The sequence below is a fragment of the Sorex fumeus genome, unplaced genomic scaffold (assembly GCF_029834395.1).
Source record: "Sorex fumeus unplaced genomic scaffold, SorFum_2.1 ptg000067l, whole genome shotgun sequence".
NCBI classification, from domain to species: domain Eukaryota; kingdom Metazoa; phylum Chordata; class Mammalia; order Eulipotyphla; family Soricidae; genus Sorex; species Sorex fumeus.
The window spans coordinates 4,566,034-4,583,698 of NW_026606124.1; the positions used below are offsets into that span (position 1 = coordinate 4,566,034).

The 17,665-nt window shown below is 45.7% G+C and overlaps 1 protein-coding gene across 1 annotated transcript in view; it reads right to left on the bottom strand.

Moving 5' to 3' along the window:
• The window catches only part of ARIH1 (ariadne RBR E3 ubiquitin protein ligase 1), a 73,783-nt gene extending 58,845 nt beyond the window's left edge, over positions 1-14,938 (bottom strand). The window contains exon 1 of the mRNA XM_056128824.1: positions 14,492-14,938. Within this exon, the coding sequence (XP_055984799.1) occupies positions 14,492-14,881 (390 nt within the window). The 5' untranslated portion in view covers positions 14,882-14,938. The remainder of the gene's footprint in view (positions 1-14,491) is intronic.
• Positions 14,939-17,665: the final 2,727 nt, after the last annotated feature.

The following is a 17,665-nucleotide window of genomic DNA, read 5'->3' on the forward strand; positions in this document are numbered from 1 at the left end:
TGGTCTTCAGGGATGATGAAGAGCAAATCCAGGTAAGGCAAGTGCCTTATTCAGTATATTCTCTCTGGCCTCTGGGGATTTCCATTTGTCATTTAAAGTTTTCATCTCAAGTTCCCCAGAAAAGCTCCCCTAGCACCACTAGAAGTGAGCCCTGAGTGGCAGAGTCAGGAATAAGCCTTTGAGCATCACTGGGTGTGGCCCAACACTGCCCCCAAAGAATCAATGTAACAGACCACCAAAATATAGGGATTTGTGTATACTGGGGATAGAATCCAGGGACCGAGGCAAATGAGGTGTAGTTATTCTACCAAGCCACAGCCGAGCCCATAAAACACATTAACATTTTGGATCAGAATTTAAACTGAAAAAGACCTTTTAAGGTCATTCTGAAAAGCTAGCATCCTCACAGTGTCTTTCTGCCTCTTAGTTTGAAAAGACTTGAGAAACACTTATTTACAAGAAACATTTATAAAAATGTAACACCTTCCTTTTAGAAACCTAACAGCAAAATAATAAAAATATCTTGTTTTTGCTAAATCCCTAAAGTAATTTACTTCACATCTAATACCAAAGCAATATATAAGTAAACAATCTAGCACTTAAAACTTACATTTTTCTTCAAAATACATTGTATCTATATCCTTTAACACCTGCCTATGGTTTAGATCTTAGCATTTATCTTAGATAAAGGATGATGCGCATGGATTAGGGCCTTTCGCCCCAACTGGTTCAAGTGGTCGAGCACCTGCCTTGCACATAACGTGGCCCTAGTTGGAGGCCTGGTGGCTCCAGAAAAGCTGTGAGTCAGCTCCACAACAAATAAAAAAAAAAAAAAAAAAAAAAAAGCTATTGCTCTCTCATTCTAAGCCAGTTTTTAGAAAAAGAAACCAGGAATTCCTATTACAATTGCTATCAAGTAGCAAGTAAATGGATACAAGTATCTAAGAAAATGGTACAAATATTTAAATAGAAAGTCCTAATCTTCTTCGGTGAAGTTAAAGAGCAAGATAGATTTCTTCCCCATCAAAATATTTTAAATCTGGAGCTATAAATATTAAAAACACGTCCAGATCAACCTTCTATGTTTCTGCTCACTTTTACCATAAAATTCTTTGTCACCAGTTTTGAAAATGAGCCAAATTTATGTATTGAGCAAACACCATTAATACCCCCACTTATTAACTTCTCCTACTATTTAGCTTCTTTAGAAAAATGATTGTGGCAAGCACGGCCAGGACTCCAGAACACAGAAACCAATTTCTTAACTATCTGACTTTCAGTAGAAATACTTCCAGGGTCAATAGGTAAAAGAGCAGAAATCCAAAACCAACATTTAATTCTTGAACCCAGCCGTAGAAAGCAAATCACTTCACAATGCTTTTTCAGCATGTCTGATTTGGGGGGGGGGGGGGGTAAACTCTAAATAATAGTGGTGAATCTTTTATTGAAACAATGAATCTAATCAAAGCAGATAGAGTGTTAACTAGAATTCATCTGCTTCACAGGGACGGGGAGGGGTGGGGGGTGGGGTTTTATTGGGGTTTTTCATGGTAAAAAATAAGTATTGGTAAAGGGAAATGTGATTGATATTTGCATGACTGAGACATAAACCTGAAAGCTTTGTAACCTTTCCCACAGTGATTCAATAAATAAATTAAAAAAAAAAAAAAAAAAAAAGAGAAAAATGATTGTGGCAAATGCAAAATTCTGCTTTAGCAACTGGCAAAACTGGGCCTTTTATAAAAAAAGACATCAAATTTTTCATGTAAGAACAAGTTCTCAAAAAATACAGAATAAAAAAACTACGTGCCCTTTAAATAATGAGGTACTGCCACCAATATGTGCGTGCAAATATATGTGGTTAATGGTCCTTTAATGACTTGTCTTTGGGACGATTCTGTCCTACCTTTGCTGCTGCAGCCCGCCTGTCCTTTGCATCACTGAATTCATACTTCTGGAAGTACCCAATATGCACTGTAACAGACAGATGGACAGATCAATGGGCCACAGCGGCAAAGGCCAGATAGACAGACTTGATAAAAAACTAAAATCAAGGTACATAAAAGGGAGGGGGAAACAGAATAAAAGATATCTACCTATAATCTATAATAAAATATCTGAAATCGATACTTGCAACTCTCCCATTCACGTACCCAAATAAACTGTTGATCTATTTTCAAGCAGAAATAGTGCCAATGCAATAGATAAAATAACCGGTATTTTAACACCATCTGTTAATTTACAAAAGGCGCTTCTATAACCATGCCACACAATTTCTCCAAATAGGTGTGTGAAAGGGGGGCGGGCGAGGCAGGGAAGGCTGAGATGGGGTTAACTGGCCACACCCAATGGTGCTAAAGCTACCCTACTCAGTAGGGAGAGTGGGTGGGGGGTGTGAAAGGACACTGAGAACCCAGGCAGGCCACTTGCAAACCAAGTGCTTTAGACCCTGTATTATCTTTCAAGCCCTCTCCTTTTTGGCAGGTGGAGCTCACCTGACAGTGTTCAAGGATATTTCTGCCTCTGTTCTCAGAGCTGACCCCTGACAATGCTCAGAGAACCATATGTGGTGCCAGGGATTTGAACTGCAGTTGGCCAGATGCAAGACAAGTGCCTTAACACCTGTGTTATCTCCGCTACACACAGGTAACACTGGGTTTTTTTATGCACAAAGTATACACAAGAAACTCACTTTAAAAATGTGTTGGCTTTGGATTACACCCAGCTGTGCTCAGGGGTTACTCCTGGTGGTGCTCAGAATCAAACTCAGTTTGGCCGTGTGCAAGACAAACACCCTACCTGATATACTATGGCTTCAGTCCAAGAAACTCAGATTCCAGAACAACTTTCAATGATACAAAATTAAAATGGTCATAGTCATATGCAGAAAATTTCTACTGTAATGCCACAGTCTATGTGATTGGTATATGTTCGAAATCACTGAACAAAAGTTGTACTTCACCATTTCATCTTTCTTTCTACAAATTAATATTTTATCCTACCATTATCCTACAATATTCTTTGTTACAATGGTTGTTAGTACCACAAGCAGATAGCTCTCAGGGTTTAAAAAAAAAATGTATAGGGTGAGGGATGTGGTTCAAATGGTACAGATTCAAACATACAAGCCTGCTATGTATGAGGCATTCAGTTTTGTTTCCCAACTCCACATGCCCCCAAGCCTGCACCACAGAATGTGGCCCTGGTGTTCTGGTCTCTATTAAAGCACTGCCGGTCTCTATTAAAATACATGTGTAAACAGTGCCATTTAGACTATTAACATATGACAAAACAGCATGTTTAGAAAAGCTACGATTCCCCTTATCTTAAATCCATTCAAACAAGTATTCACAGATCATAAAGTTCTCAAATTAAGTGGATAAGGTACATGCCTTGCACATGGCAGATCCAGATTCAACTGCCAGTACCCTATATAGTCTGCTGAGCAGAGAGCTAGGAGAAAGTCCTCAGCACTGTCAGATGTGCTTCCCCGGCCTGCCCCATAAGTAACTGGAAAAGGTGGAACTGAAAGCTGTTTTACCAAAGACAAGCTATTTCTGTCTCCCTAAAAAAAAAATGCACCAATTTTCACTGACTAGATCTTCCACTATATCTTGAATGCCTCTGGGCAGCAGTCTTGCTAACTTATTTCTTTTTCATATTACTATAATAGACTTCTCGCTACTCATTCTGCTTCCTAATCTTATCCTATTCTCATTTATTCCCTATACTACCAACACAGTGGACTTTCAACTGGTCCTTTACATGTGATACCAAGGTAAAGCAGTCTTAATACACCAATCCCAAAGATTATAGTTGTTTCACCTGGCCTGAGGGGAATAAATCCATCTCATTTAGCACTAAGCTAGTCTTTTTTTTTTCCCTTTATTTTATTTTATTTTTTTTTAAATTGTAGATTTACAATTTTTTGTGCTTTGGTTTCAATTATACAATGATCAGATACCCATCCCTCCACCAGTGCCCATTTTCCACCACCATGGATAATATCCCTCCCACCCCCATCCCCCCATCCCCCCTGTCTCTGTGGCAGGGCAATCCCCTGTGTTCTCTCTCTCCTTTTGGGTGTTGTGGTCTGCAAAAGAGGCATTGAGTGGCAAACATGTTCAGTCCATAGTCTACTTTCGACACGCATCTCCCCTCCTGGGAGGATCCTCCAAACATCCTTTATTTGGTGCTCCCTTCTCTATCTGAACTGCCCTTTCCTCTAGGATACCCGGCTGGCCTCTAAGTTATGGAGTAATCCTCCTGGTGCTGATCTCAGCTATTCTTGGGTATTAATCTCATACTTTGTTACTTTATATCCCCCAGATGAATGCAATCTTTCTATGTCTATCCCTCTCTTTCTGACTCATTTCGCTTAGCATGATACTTTCCATATTGTACCACTTGTATGTAAATTTCATGACTTCATCTTTTCTAAGAACTAAGCTAAAGTCTTCCCATAAAGGGAAGACAGCTCCTACTTTCCAACAATTTTAATATTCAACATACCAGGACATTAGTAGATTCTGTATATGTACAAGCCTATTCCTCCCAACCAATGCCTTCTCCACCATATCTGCCTCTTCAGCTACTTATTTCTTTTTTCAAAATTCCATTTCACGCCTATTTCCACCTTAAGGGATGTGTAAGAAGCTCCAGAAAATAGCATTACACACTCCTTCTTTGACCTTGTAATGCTGCCGTTACATGTATCATTATCATTTTCTTATACATGCCTTCTTCAAGAGCTGCTCAGTATCTCTATTCCTCCAATATAATACAGCAGCTAAACAAATACCATATGGTAAAAATCATGGGGTGCTGAGATGTTGCTAAGTAGTAAAGTGCATACTTTGCACTCATAAGACACGGGGTTCAATCTCAAGCACCCCTCCCTGCCAACATTGATTTTATGAAGTTCCCAATTTATATGCTGACTCAACTAAACAAAAACATTATTTTTAGGGATGCACTAACCACAGATAAAATCATAATATATAGAATACTAAAGGGAGAACAAAAAAGGGTTAGATAAAGGACGGTTGTTCTACCTTTAATTTTTATTTGTAGTTGGGAGTCCACGGGGGAGGGAGGCAGATACACTCGTGATAGGTGGAGTGTTAAAACTGGGATCCATCATTTACAATACATGAGGTTCTGTATACTGTAAATCACAGAACCTCAATTTAAAAATTCTTTTTAAGTATTTCTTACGGAGGAAACAAGGTAACATACTTGATGGTGGGAAATTTCTTACTTTGATTTTTGAGTTAAAGAAACAGAAGCACTGGGTCTGGATAGTACAATGGGTAAGGTGCCTGCCTTCCATGCAGCTGACCCGGCTTTGATACACAGCACTACTCCACATGGCCCTCCAAAGCCCAGCCCGGGAGAGATCCCTAGCACAGAGCCAAGAGTAAGTCCAGAGCCAGGAGTAAGCACTGAACACCTCCAGATGTGGTCCAAAATCAAAACAGAAAAAATTTAATTTAAAAATAGTTTATTTGTACTCAAGATATGGAGATCAGTTATAACGGCAGCAGCATATAACTTAATTTCACAAAAGTATGCACTGCACTTAAACTACCCAGAGATCAAAAAGGAAGCAGAAAACATTTTATTCAGAGCTAACTAGTTAATACTGGCCCCAAACAAAAGAAAGATAGTTATTAATGCCATATTAAGCAACCAGGACTAAACATAATAAAGGGGGGTAAGTATGGGATACAAAGAAAAGTCTTTCTAGCAGGAAAAGACTTTTTTTGTCTTATTTGATACCATGAGAAATGAAAGCATAGAGAGATGAGTCAAAATAAAGAAGTCCTATTAAGATTAGTAAAAAGAACAACAGGGAGGCTGTTAAGAAAAATTTTAGGATAGGATAATTTTATCAGGGATAACTGGATGTGGAAAATGCTGAAAAATTAGTCAATTAATTATAGAAATCAGTTAATTTCAATAATGGTAAACTGGTAAATCAATAAAAGAAATGAGAGCCTTGAAACAAGGCAGGGCATGTGAGTTTTCTAAGGAGTTTCAAAGAAATGCCCATCTAAAATATCAGAAAACATAATGTATCCACATAAGGGATTTTATTAATAAATACCTGTTGAAAATAAGAAAGCACTTGTCTTAATCCTTAAGAGAGAGAGAGAGAGAGAGAGAGAGAGAGAGGTGCTACAGAACCAAAGAGATAGTTCAGTGGGTAAGGCATTTGCCTTACATGTTGCTGACCTGGGGTTCAATCCCCGGCATCCTATGGTCCCCAAGCACTACCAGGAGTGATTCCTGAGTGCAGAGCCAGGAGTAACCCCTAAGCGTTGCTAGGTATGGCCCAAAAGTGGGGGAGGGAGGAGAGAAGGCGGGAGGGAGAGGGAGACAGAAAGGGAGACATAGAAAGGGATATATTATCAAATGACTGGAGTCCGTTCATATTTGAATTAAGGACAGTAAAAGAGAAAGGCATTTGCCTTACACACACACACACACACACACACATATATATGTGTGTGTGTGTGTATATACATATGGGTGTATATATATGTATACACACACACACACACACACACATAGCTGATCCAGGTTTGATCCTGGCACCCATCCCATAGGGCCTCTGAGCCCACCGGGGAGTGATCTTTGAAAGGAGTCAGGAATAATCTCAGAGCACAGCCTGATGTGGCCCCAAAACAAGAACAAAATGAAACTGAATTAAACGCAGTTTCAACAAAGCAAAGTCAACCTGGGGAGAGTGTACGGGAGCATAGCTATTCTTAGCACTAAGTAAACAAGTATCTTAGTAATAAAAAAATGTTATCTAACACACCATTATCTGCTGCACTTTTTGCCAAAATGTATCAAGTATCACATCACTTGTGATATTTCATTTAAATGCAACACAGCACACGGAAAAAATGCTACTGACCATTTATATGTGGGAGGGAAGAAACTGTCATGGGAAAGTCCCACTGCCCTGGGGTTAAGCCACAGTACAGCAGGTAGAATGCTTGCCTTGCACACATCTGACCTGGGTTTGATACCCAGAGCACAGAGCCAGAAGTAAGCCCCGAGGACAGCCAAGAGGGGCCCAAAAACCAAAAAAAGAAAAAGAAAAGTCCCATCACACTATTTGGCATTTCTCATTTAAGTTTACAACTTTTTAACCTTAAAAATAGTATTTTCATTTCTTAATGAAATAAATCAGTATAATTCTACTACTACTACTACTACTACTAATAATAATAATAATTTGCCAGAGCTTAACAAATTTCAGTAAGAAATGTGTTTTTTGGAGGGGGGTTATTTATTTTTGTTTTGGGGCGACACACGATTCTTAGGGCTTAGTCCTGTCTCTGTACTCAGGGATCATTCCTGTCAGGCTCAGGGGACCTTACCAGGTTTCCTGGGATCAGCCATGTACAAGGTTAGCACCCTAGTAGCTATACTATTTGTTCCAGTCCCTCAGTAACTTTATAAGCTGTCTTCTGATATCCCAAACTACCATCAATCTAATTCAAATACCAACTGGACATATATTATACACCATGTTTAATGACTTGAGAAAACAAGACAATATTTAAGTCTCCCCACCCCAGCCCCTGCCAGTCTCAAAGATAAAACCAGAGGGCCATCTCCAAGTGAATAAAAATTTAGAAAGAAAAAGTAGGAAGAAACAATTTTATGATTGCAGGGATGGAGAGATGGGTAGGGCACTTGCCTTGCAGAAGTTAGATCCACTGGATACGGCCCAGAAACCAAAGCAAAACCAAGCAAAACCCTAGGAATAATGAATAGGAATAATCCTACTTCAGAGGATTTGAATTTCATTTCGAAAAAAAATCCCAGACAAAACACTGAGGAGCCAGAGGCAAGAAGCTTAACTACAAGCTTTGTTAACTTAACTACAAGAAGTCTTGCAAACTTCTGACCCAGGTTTGATCCAGCGTCAAGAAAGCACTAAGCACAGAACCAGGAGTAGCCTCTAAGAATTCCTGGGTGTGGCCCCAACATCAACAAAACAAACTAAGCCTTCCTTAAAACTCCCGAAGGTGGGAAAATCTGTCTTTTATATGTAGCTAGGTAGAGACCTAAAAGTTACAGTGCAGATTCTTAGAGGACCAAACAAAAAAGCATCTCAGCCCTGGCTCTGTATTAAAATAATAGAGACTTGCTGACAATACCTGATCCAAACTCCTGGGATTCATTTAGTGGGGGTGGGACAGGTGTGAAGGGAGCCTTCATGCCTACATGACTGGAAAAAGCCCCGTGCAAACCAAGCGTAGCACCTCCCAAAACAAACATTCTCAACGTTAAAAATAAATAAATTAGAGACCAGGCTTCAAGTCAATACTTAAGGTTGTGGAGCTGGAGTGACGAAACAGGGGATAAAGCTCCTGTCTACCCGGCGTGCGGCAGATCCCAGATCCCAATTTGATTCCCTAACACCCCATATAGTTCCCCACACACTGTAAGGAATAACCTCTGAGCACAGCCAGGAGTAAGCCCTGTGCACAGCCAGATGTGGCACAAAAATTAAAAAAAAAAATTTAGTGATTTCCCCTCTTTCTCTACATCTCCCTCTCTCTCATTCTTCCGGCCCACCCCCATCCTTAAGACAAATAAGTCATGGTGGGAAAAAAAAGAGAAGAATAACCCAAACACTCTAGGGACCAGAGTGACAGAACAGAGGGTTGCCTTGCTTGTGGTCAAACCGGTTCAATCCCAGGCACCCCAGACGGTCCTCCAACTCTGCCAGGAGTGCTCCCTAAGTACAGAGCCAGAAATCAGTCCTGAGCACTGCAGGGTATATCTCCCCCTACCCCCATCAAGTGCTCCAATCTAATGTGAGGTGTTTTAACATTTTAAATAAAGACTGCTTTAAGATAAACCAATTAATATAAGGACAGCAGCAAACCTGACAAGTCTCCAACCATTCAACATATAAGTTTGTCCACGCTCTTGAAATTTTCTTGTATTAGTTTCTTAAATAACATATCTTCCATTATTTAACCTAGCTCTGTAATAATCTATCACTAGCCCTCCATGTGAAGCACTGCTGTTAAACTTCAGGGGATCAGGGGCTCTCAAATTTAGCTTGATTCGCACCACCCTATTTAAACTGCTGGATCCCATTTCCGGGACTCCTAACCCATAAAGGCCTTTTGCCATAAGCAAGAACAAAAACTAATGTAATTTAAAACTTACAGCCCAAGATCAACTGGGAAAGGATAAAAAAATTACAAGAGGAATCAACTACAGAAAATGCCTCTACCTTCCCCACCTACCCAAAGCAGTTTTCACAGTCAATTTAAGTCGATCTTGAGATACATACTTGAATCCTTTTCTTTTTTTGGTGGGTGAGGGGAGCCTACCTAGCGATACTCAGGGCTTACTTCCTGGTTCTGCCCTCAGAGATCACTCCTGGCAGGGCTCAGGGGACGAACCGTACATGGAGTGGGGATACAAACCTGGTCAGCCATGTGCAAAGCAAGTGCCTTACCCTCTGTACTATCAGGCCTCTTGCACCATTTTCTTTCCGTACCACCCTGCCACCACCACCCCCCCCCCCCACCACCAGAATTCCCAAGCAGTGCTCAGGCTGGGCAGTTCATTAGGGCCACACCCAGCAGTGTTCAGAGGACTCTAGGTGCTAGGGGATCAAATTTGGGGCCTCTACATGCAAAACATGAATTCCACTTTTATAACTTGTCATTTCCCAGCCCCTGAACTCAATTCCTTAATAATAACAACAATAATAAAAGCATCAAGCAATTGAGGTTATGAAGGACATTAAATGAACTCTAATTGACCTAAAAAGACCAATATAGTAAATTCTAGATTTTTAACTACCCAGACGCAAAATTTAAGGTCTCGAAACTGCCAGGAAAAGACAAAAACCATATCCTCTGCTCTTTAACAGGACTGGCACATGCATTTAACAACCAGCATTTATTAAACATCATGGAAGGAACAGAAATTAGATGTTTATACATTCCACAAAAGTGTAGTACGCAGTATAGAACTGTAGTGTTAACTTAAGCATTTGTCCATCGTTGGTATAGTCTAAAATCAAAAATAATAATCTGGGTCTACAGAGGTAGTACAATGGGTAGGACACTTGACTTGCACAGGACCTACCTGGATTCAATCCCTAGGATCCCATATGGTCCCCCAAGCCCTGCCAGAAGTAATCCTGAATGCAGAGCTAGGAGTAACCCCTGAGCATCTCCACGTGTGGCCCCTAAACAAAAAATAGTATTAAATGTAAAATTAATAATCCTGGGCTGAAGAGAGTACAGAAGTCAAGGTACTTGACTTGCATACAGTTGTAGTCATGACCCTGGTTCAAAACCCTGTTACCACATGTGGCCTCCCAACACCACCAGTTGAGGTCTCTGACCATCAGCGGCATGGCAATGTGTGTGAATGTGTATGTGCAGATTAGAACTTGCAAATAATCTGTTGAGGCCCATAAACACTCTTCAAGAAAAAAAAAAGCAATTAAATTCCAAGAAAAACTCGAAATAATTTTTTTTTTTTTGGCTTTTTAGGTCACACCTGGCGATGCACAGGGGTTACTTCTGGCTCTGCACTCAGGAATTACTCCTGGTGGTGCTCAGGGGACCAAATGGGATGCTGGGATTCGAATCCGGGTTGGCCGCATGCAAGAGAGATGCCCTACCCGCGGTGCTATTGCTCCAGCCCCAAAACTCAAAATAATCTGGCAATTTACATTTCAATCTTTTTCTCCTGAAAACTTATTTAAGTTTACTAGTAACATATATCTGATTTCATGTAGAAAGGTGATGTTCAAGGGCTAATAATAAACAGAAATAAACGGCAAAAATAATAACTAATCAAGGTTTCAACTTGATAATCTTAAAGCCTGTCACATTAAAACCAACATTAATTGGGGGAGGGGGCCATACCCCAAGGTATTCAAGCTTACTCCTGGCTGTGCTCAGGAATCACAACTGGCAGGGCTCTCAGGGGACCGTAAGTTGTGCTGGGATCGAACCTGGATCAAGTGCCTTACCTGCTATACTATCTCTCTAGCTCTAGGATTACTTTATTTTTAATCAAAAATCCTAGACATGGGACCAGAACAACAGTACAGCGGGTAGGGTGTTTGCCTTGCATATAGCTGACCCGGGTCCAATTCCCGGCATCCCATATGGTCCCCTAAGCAACACCAGGAGTGATGCCTGAGTGCAGAGCCAGGGGTAACCCCTGGGCATCACCTGGTGTGACCCAAAAAGCGAAAGGGAGAAGAGGTGAGAGAGAGAGAGGGAGGGAGGGAGGGAGGGAGAGAGAGAGAGAGAGAGAGAGAGAGAGAGAGAAGGAGGGAGAGAGGGAGAAAGACCTAGACAAATGACATTTGAAGTGCCATAAGATTTCATAAGGGCTAGGGATATATGGCTTCGTGGTAGAGCACTTGCCTAGCATCTAAGAGACTCTGGGAATCTCCTCAATCTCCAGTAGCATAAGGATGGGACATTGGTAACGTAATCATGAAAAGAGAAATATCCCAATGTAGGATATATAATGAGCAAAAGCAACAGGCAACTTATAAAAGAAATACCCATACACATAAACATATTGAAACTTTGATCTTACTATCAGTATGGAAAGAAAATAATCACTACTAACTGTTATATCCAATCAAGCATTAATGATGAAACAAACACGGGTATTTTTCTGAAAGCATTGTGTGATACTTAAATAATACCACAAAAATAAGAAAATCCTTTGGTTCAGCAACCTTTACTTTAAGGAAATGTTAGGAGCTGGAGAGACAGTATAGCAGGTAGAACAGCTGCCTTGCAACATGTTTTAGATCCCTGCAGACCTGGGTTGGATCCCAGGCAAGTCATATGGTCCCCAGAGATTCACCAGGAGTAATCAATCCCTAAGCAGAGAGTAAGGAGTTAAGCTCTGAGCACCTCCGGGTATAGCCCAAAAACGAACAAATAAAGAAATATATACGTATATATTAAACTATTCAAAGACTTATCTGTGAGGGTATTCTTACACTAAATTTATAAAAGCCAGAAACTAGAAAGAAAGAAAAAAAAAAAAGGGAAGCCCAACGACAGACTGATTTAAGACAAGTTTTGTATGCACACAGAGTATTTGAGGAAAAGTTACTAAGATTCACTGTTTTTGCTACCTGTCTCTATTGAAAACAAATTACGCACACAATAATTCTGTTAGTAAAAATCTATTAAGGCTAATTTTAGGGATATCTCTCCGGTTGGCAGGAATTTTTTTCCCCTCTTACAATATTTGTGCTGCATAACTTTTAAAGTTTAAATCTACCATCATAACCTATAACACAGTCAACAGTTTAAAGCTAGTAAGGGTATAATTTGGAGAAAAGGCCTCTGAGGTAAGAGATACAACCTATACTTTACTAATATTCTGAGATATGAACATTTGGGGGACCAGTACAGTAGGTAGGGTGCGTCATACAGCTGACCTGGGGTTCTGTCTCCAGCACCCTATCTGATCACCAGAGCCCCACCAGGAATGATCCCTGAATGCAGAGCCAGAAGTCAATCCTGAGCACCAATGGGTGTTACCAAAAAATAAAAATGAAAAAATACATAAAACAAACAAAAAAATAACTGTATCCAGAGCATCCTTAACATAAAATAACATACTAGAAAACTTTTCAAAAAGCAGGCATGGAAACATGGGGAAAGCAGGACACTAAAAAAAAAAAATCCTTATTGAATATATGTTCTTTTCATCTAACTTTATTCTTTCTCCTAAACTAACAAAGAAAGAATACTATCATGTGCAGTAGCCACACCTGTGAAGTGACAAATCTAAGATGCCAACAAACAAATGCATTTGAAAACATAACATTTTTATGTAGTAGTAAATAAAAACAATTCAAGGTTTTAAAAGTTTTTGTCTCAAAAAGAAAGCGCTCAATTCAGTGACCACAGAACCCAACCATTTCTAAATATTTCTGAATCATTTCTAAATTCAGAAAGAGCAGTAAAATCTACCTTCCACAACTGTCTCATTCCCTAAAACTGCATTATCTCCTAAAACTTATCTACGAAAGCTTGAACTTTGCAGTTTGGTTTATAAACACGGTGCCATGGGGCCAGAGACACACAGTTCAGCACAGGCAGGGCCCTTGCCTTTCCTGGCAGACCAGGGGCTTGATTCCCAGCATCCCATAAGATCTCGAGAGCCCTGCCACAAGTAATCCCGTAAGTTCAGAGCCAGAAGCAAGCCCTAGCATCGCCCGATGCGGCCCCCAGATGAAAAACAAGCGAAAATCAAAAAAAACAAAAACCCAAGAATATCAGGAAAAAAAAAAATCAAGCAACTAATTTCAGATAGGTCTCTTAAAGAGACGGGTCAATATTCAAAATAGAGCGCCACTTACTAAGAATCTGTCAATCGTAACGAGCTCAACGCAAAAGCAATGAAATGACTTACTGCCAATTCACCAGTCGCCGACCAATATCAAGCGAAGAAAAAAAGTAACCGCCATGGAAGTCACTGACAAGTATGCAAGGGTAACTAACTTGCTCCTTCCATGTAACTACTGCAATGCTTCCCGAAAAATCGCGGCGAATCAGGACGGCAGTTTCATTGCTCAACTGCTGCCCGGACCTCTGGCCCTCTTCTCCTCCTCCTCCTCCCCCCAAACGAATGAAGACCTTTGATTTCCCAAAGTCCCGAAAGGCAACACTCGGTGCCGCTAGGCTAAAAGAGCTGAAGTCGCCAACCGCCACCGGGCCTGACCTGCGGACCACGAACCAGAAGCGACCGGAGAGAAAGGGGAAAAGCCGTCCAGAACGAGCAGAGAAAGCCCCCTCCGCCTTGCGAACACACAAAACGCGCGTCCCTGGGCTGCAAGGCCGGGCTCGCAACGGCACGACCCGCTCCACGGCGGCCCGCAAGACGGCTCCAACGCCTTCCAGCGAGTCCGCGGGCACCGCCGGGAGGAGGAGCGGCGAGGTCCCGAGGCGACCGGCAGAGACGTAAGCGGAGGCCGGCGAGCCCATCGGCACCGCTTCCGAGAAGCCGCTCCCTTCCCCCCACCCGCAGGCGGGCACTTAGGCCTGCCAAGCGGATCCATTTCGGCCCTAGCCGGTGCCCGCCGGGGGCAACCCAACACCGGGCCGCTCCGGGGCCTCGCGGCCCTGCCCCGAGCGCCGGCGGCGAGGCGCCCCCCGCTTCCGGCCCGCTCGGCCCTCCGCCCTCCGTCCGCGGCGGGAAGGACGCCGGGCCCGGGCAGCGGCCGCGATCGCCCGCCCGCCCGCCAGCCGCGGCCCGGGCGGCCCGGGCGGCCTCCGCCATCGCCGCGCCCGGGAAGCGCCGCCCCCGAGCACCTCCCCGCGCCCGCCCGCCCGGCCGCCCGGCCAACGTCGCCCGCCGCCGCCCTCCGTGCCCACCGGCGCGCCGCCAGCCGGGGCGCCGCCAGGCCCGGGGCGGCCGGGGCGGCGGGCGCGGCGGCCAGCCTCACCTGGATGACCTCGTTGACCTCCCGGATGCATTCCACCATGTGCTGCAGGATCTGCTCGGCCGTGAGCACCTCGTAGCGGTAGTCCTCGTCCTGCTCGTGGCCCGGCCCGCCGCCGCCGCCGCCAACGCCGCCAACGCCAACGCCGCCGCCGCCGCCGCCGGGCCCCAGCGCGCTGCCGCCGCCGCCGCCGCCCGTCTCCCCGCACAGCAGCCCGTCCCGCTCGCCGCCGACGCCCAGCCCGGGCTCCACCAGCTCCACCTCGCCCAGGTCCAGGTTGTCGTCGTCCGGCTCGTCGTCGTCGTCGTCCTCCTCCTCCTCGGCGCCGCTGTCCTCCTCGCTGCACTCCTCGTCCTCGTCGAACTCGTAGTTGTAGCCCTCGTCCGAGTCCATGGTGCGACGCGCGCGGGGCCGCCCCGCCGGCCGGCGCGGGCCCCGGAGACGGCGACGGCGGCGGCGGCGGCGAGGGCGGCGGCGAGGGCGGCGGCGGCGAGGGCGGCGGCGGCGGCGAGGGCGGGGACGGCCGGGCCCGGCTCTCGCTCCCGCGGCGCCCGCCGGCGGGAGGTCCCGGCGCGGGCCTGGCTGCGGGCCCCGCGGGCCGCGGCTCCCCCCGGGCGCGGCGGTTGGCGGTTGGCGGCGGGCGGCGGCGGCGGGGAGGGCGGCGGAGGCGGGAGGGACGGAGGGCGCGAGGGGGCCGCTCGCCGCCCGCCTCACTCAGACGCGGCTCCGCTCCGGCCTCCGAGAGAAAACAGTCCCCGGCGCCACCTCCTCGGCCGCTGCTGCCGCTACTGAGCCAACAAAGGGGCGTGCGTCACCGCGCCGCGCTGCGTCGGCGCGTCACTCTGACGTCACCGCGCCCCGCCCGCCGCCCCTGCGCGCGGCGCCCGGAGACCCCGGCGGCCCGGCCCCGCGGCCCAGCCCGGGCGGCCGAGCCGGGCGGGCGTCGCCCCGGGGCGCGGGGCCGCCCGCCGTGACGCTGCGGAGTCGCGCCGGGGGAGGCCGGGGGAGGCCGGGCCGTGACTCCGCAGCCATCGGCTCGCGCCCTCGGCGCTCCCGTGGGGAAGGGACCGGGCCACCCCCGGAGGCTCCCGCCCCGGAGCCACCCCGGGGAGTTCTCCGCTGTGCGGCCGAGATTCCCGTTGCCGGGGCGACTGCGTGGAAGTCTGGTTCCTGTGGAACCTCCGATGTGCAGGGGGTGGGGGTGGGGGGCAAGGGGCCCGCATGTTAGGCAGGTGGTCGGTTTGCTTCTGGGCCCTGGGACACGTGGCTCGTGGGTTTCAAGTTTTAGTGACGTCATTGCTGGGGGGTGGGGGGGAAGCATCTCTTGAACCCGGCTCTTGAGCACTTGCTTAGAGCTTGATCATGTTTGCAGGCCCAGTTTTCCCTAACGGAGCACGGCAGGAGAGCTTCGTGCGTGACCCCCATCCCGGTGGAGACACAGGACCCGCTTTGTGCCTAGGCCACAGAACGACTTGGCCCAATGTTTTTGCGAAACTCGCGGCCGCTGGGTCGGCTAGGACAGCGATCACAGCCGTGCTTCATAAGGCGTGATCTGGGGCAGAGAGAGCAGGAGGGGCGCTGGCCCTTCGTGCGGGGGAAGCTGCACGCATAGGAATCCTGACGCATCGCCAGGAGTGATCCCTGAGCACTGCCCTGTGTGCTTGTCCCCCAGTCTCCTACCCCCACCCCACACACACACACATACACAAGAAAATTAGCATGCAGAGTTGGAGAGATAGTAGAGGAGTTAAGGCGCTTGCCTTGCACGTGGCAAACCCCACTTGGAATCTCCAGCTCCCACAGATCATTACCTGAGCACAGAGCTAGGAACAGCCCCTGGACCCCCCAGGCTATGCCGCCCCTCTCCAAAAAAAAAAACAAAAAAACCCTCAGGATTTTCAAACTAAACCTTTTACCATCCTTGCTTGGTCCTTTGATTATTTCCATTTAGCAATTCTACTATTACCCCGGAGCTTGAGCGGTAGCATAGCAAATAGGGCGTTTGCCTTGCACGCAGCTGACCCCAACCAGGGTTTGATTCCTCCCCCTGCTCTCGGGGAGCCGGGTAAGCTACCGAGAGTATCTCCCTCGCAGGGCAGAGCCTGGCAAGCTACCCGTGATGTATTCGATACAAAAACAGTAACAAGTCTCACAATGGAGACGTTACTGGTGCCTGCTCAAGCAAGTCGATCAACAACGGGAGGACAGTGCTACAGCGCTACTTACTACTCTACTGGGGTAACTAAGACCTTGTCATCCCTCTTCCCTCCCCTCTATCCATAATGTTATGTGCCTGTTGGGAAAACTCAGTAGCACTTGCCTCTACCCTAACCTCGTTTGCCCTGTCTTTTCATCCTACCCCTACCTCTAATGAACTCTATTTTTTATATCTTGCCCTCAATTAGTGGAGCAGTTGGCCACTATTGGAGAAATTTGTATAACCCTTAGCATTGTTACTTATTTACCATCACTAAGCACGCTGAACCCTTCAAACCATTAAGCAATCCCGTTACATTTTTCTAAGTTGTTCTTTTCACTCTAGGAAACTCTTTGAAATATTCACCAATTGTCTCAAAACCCCAAGTCTGTCCATTCCTGTCAAAGTAGATGTCATTTTACATCATTTAGAAGTCACAAGGACCTATGTTCCTAAAGCATGCCGAGCAAAGAAGACAATGTTAAGGAAAAAGTTTGTGTGCGTGTGTGTGTGTGTGTGTGTGCGCGCGCGCATGCGTGCGCGCGCGTGTGTGGTGGGCGGGGGTGGGGGTTGAAAAGGAAAATGGGCAGGAGAGATAGTACAGCAGGTAAGGTGCTTGCTTGCACACAGCCAACACAAGTTTGATCCCCAGTATGCCACCATATGGTCCCCAAAGCACCACCAGTAGTGATTCCTCTGTGCAGAGTCAGGAATAACCTCCGAGTATCATTGAATGTGCTCCCCCAAAGATGATAAATTTAAAAAGGTAAATCAAGTCAGGAGGCAGTATTTAGCCATCTTAAGTTTATATCATTGCAATGAAAAAACCTTAAAGTCTTAAGCAGGTAAATGAGATGAAGAATGGACTGTGAAGATAAAAATCTCAATAGTTCAGGGGAGTTGAATGATAGTGACAGGTTGAAATTGTAATGATAATCAGGAATACTCAGAATCAAGTACAGTTGAAAGCAAAACCAAAA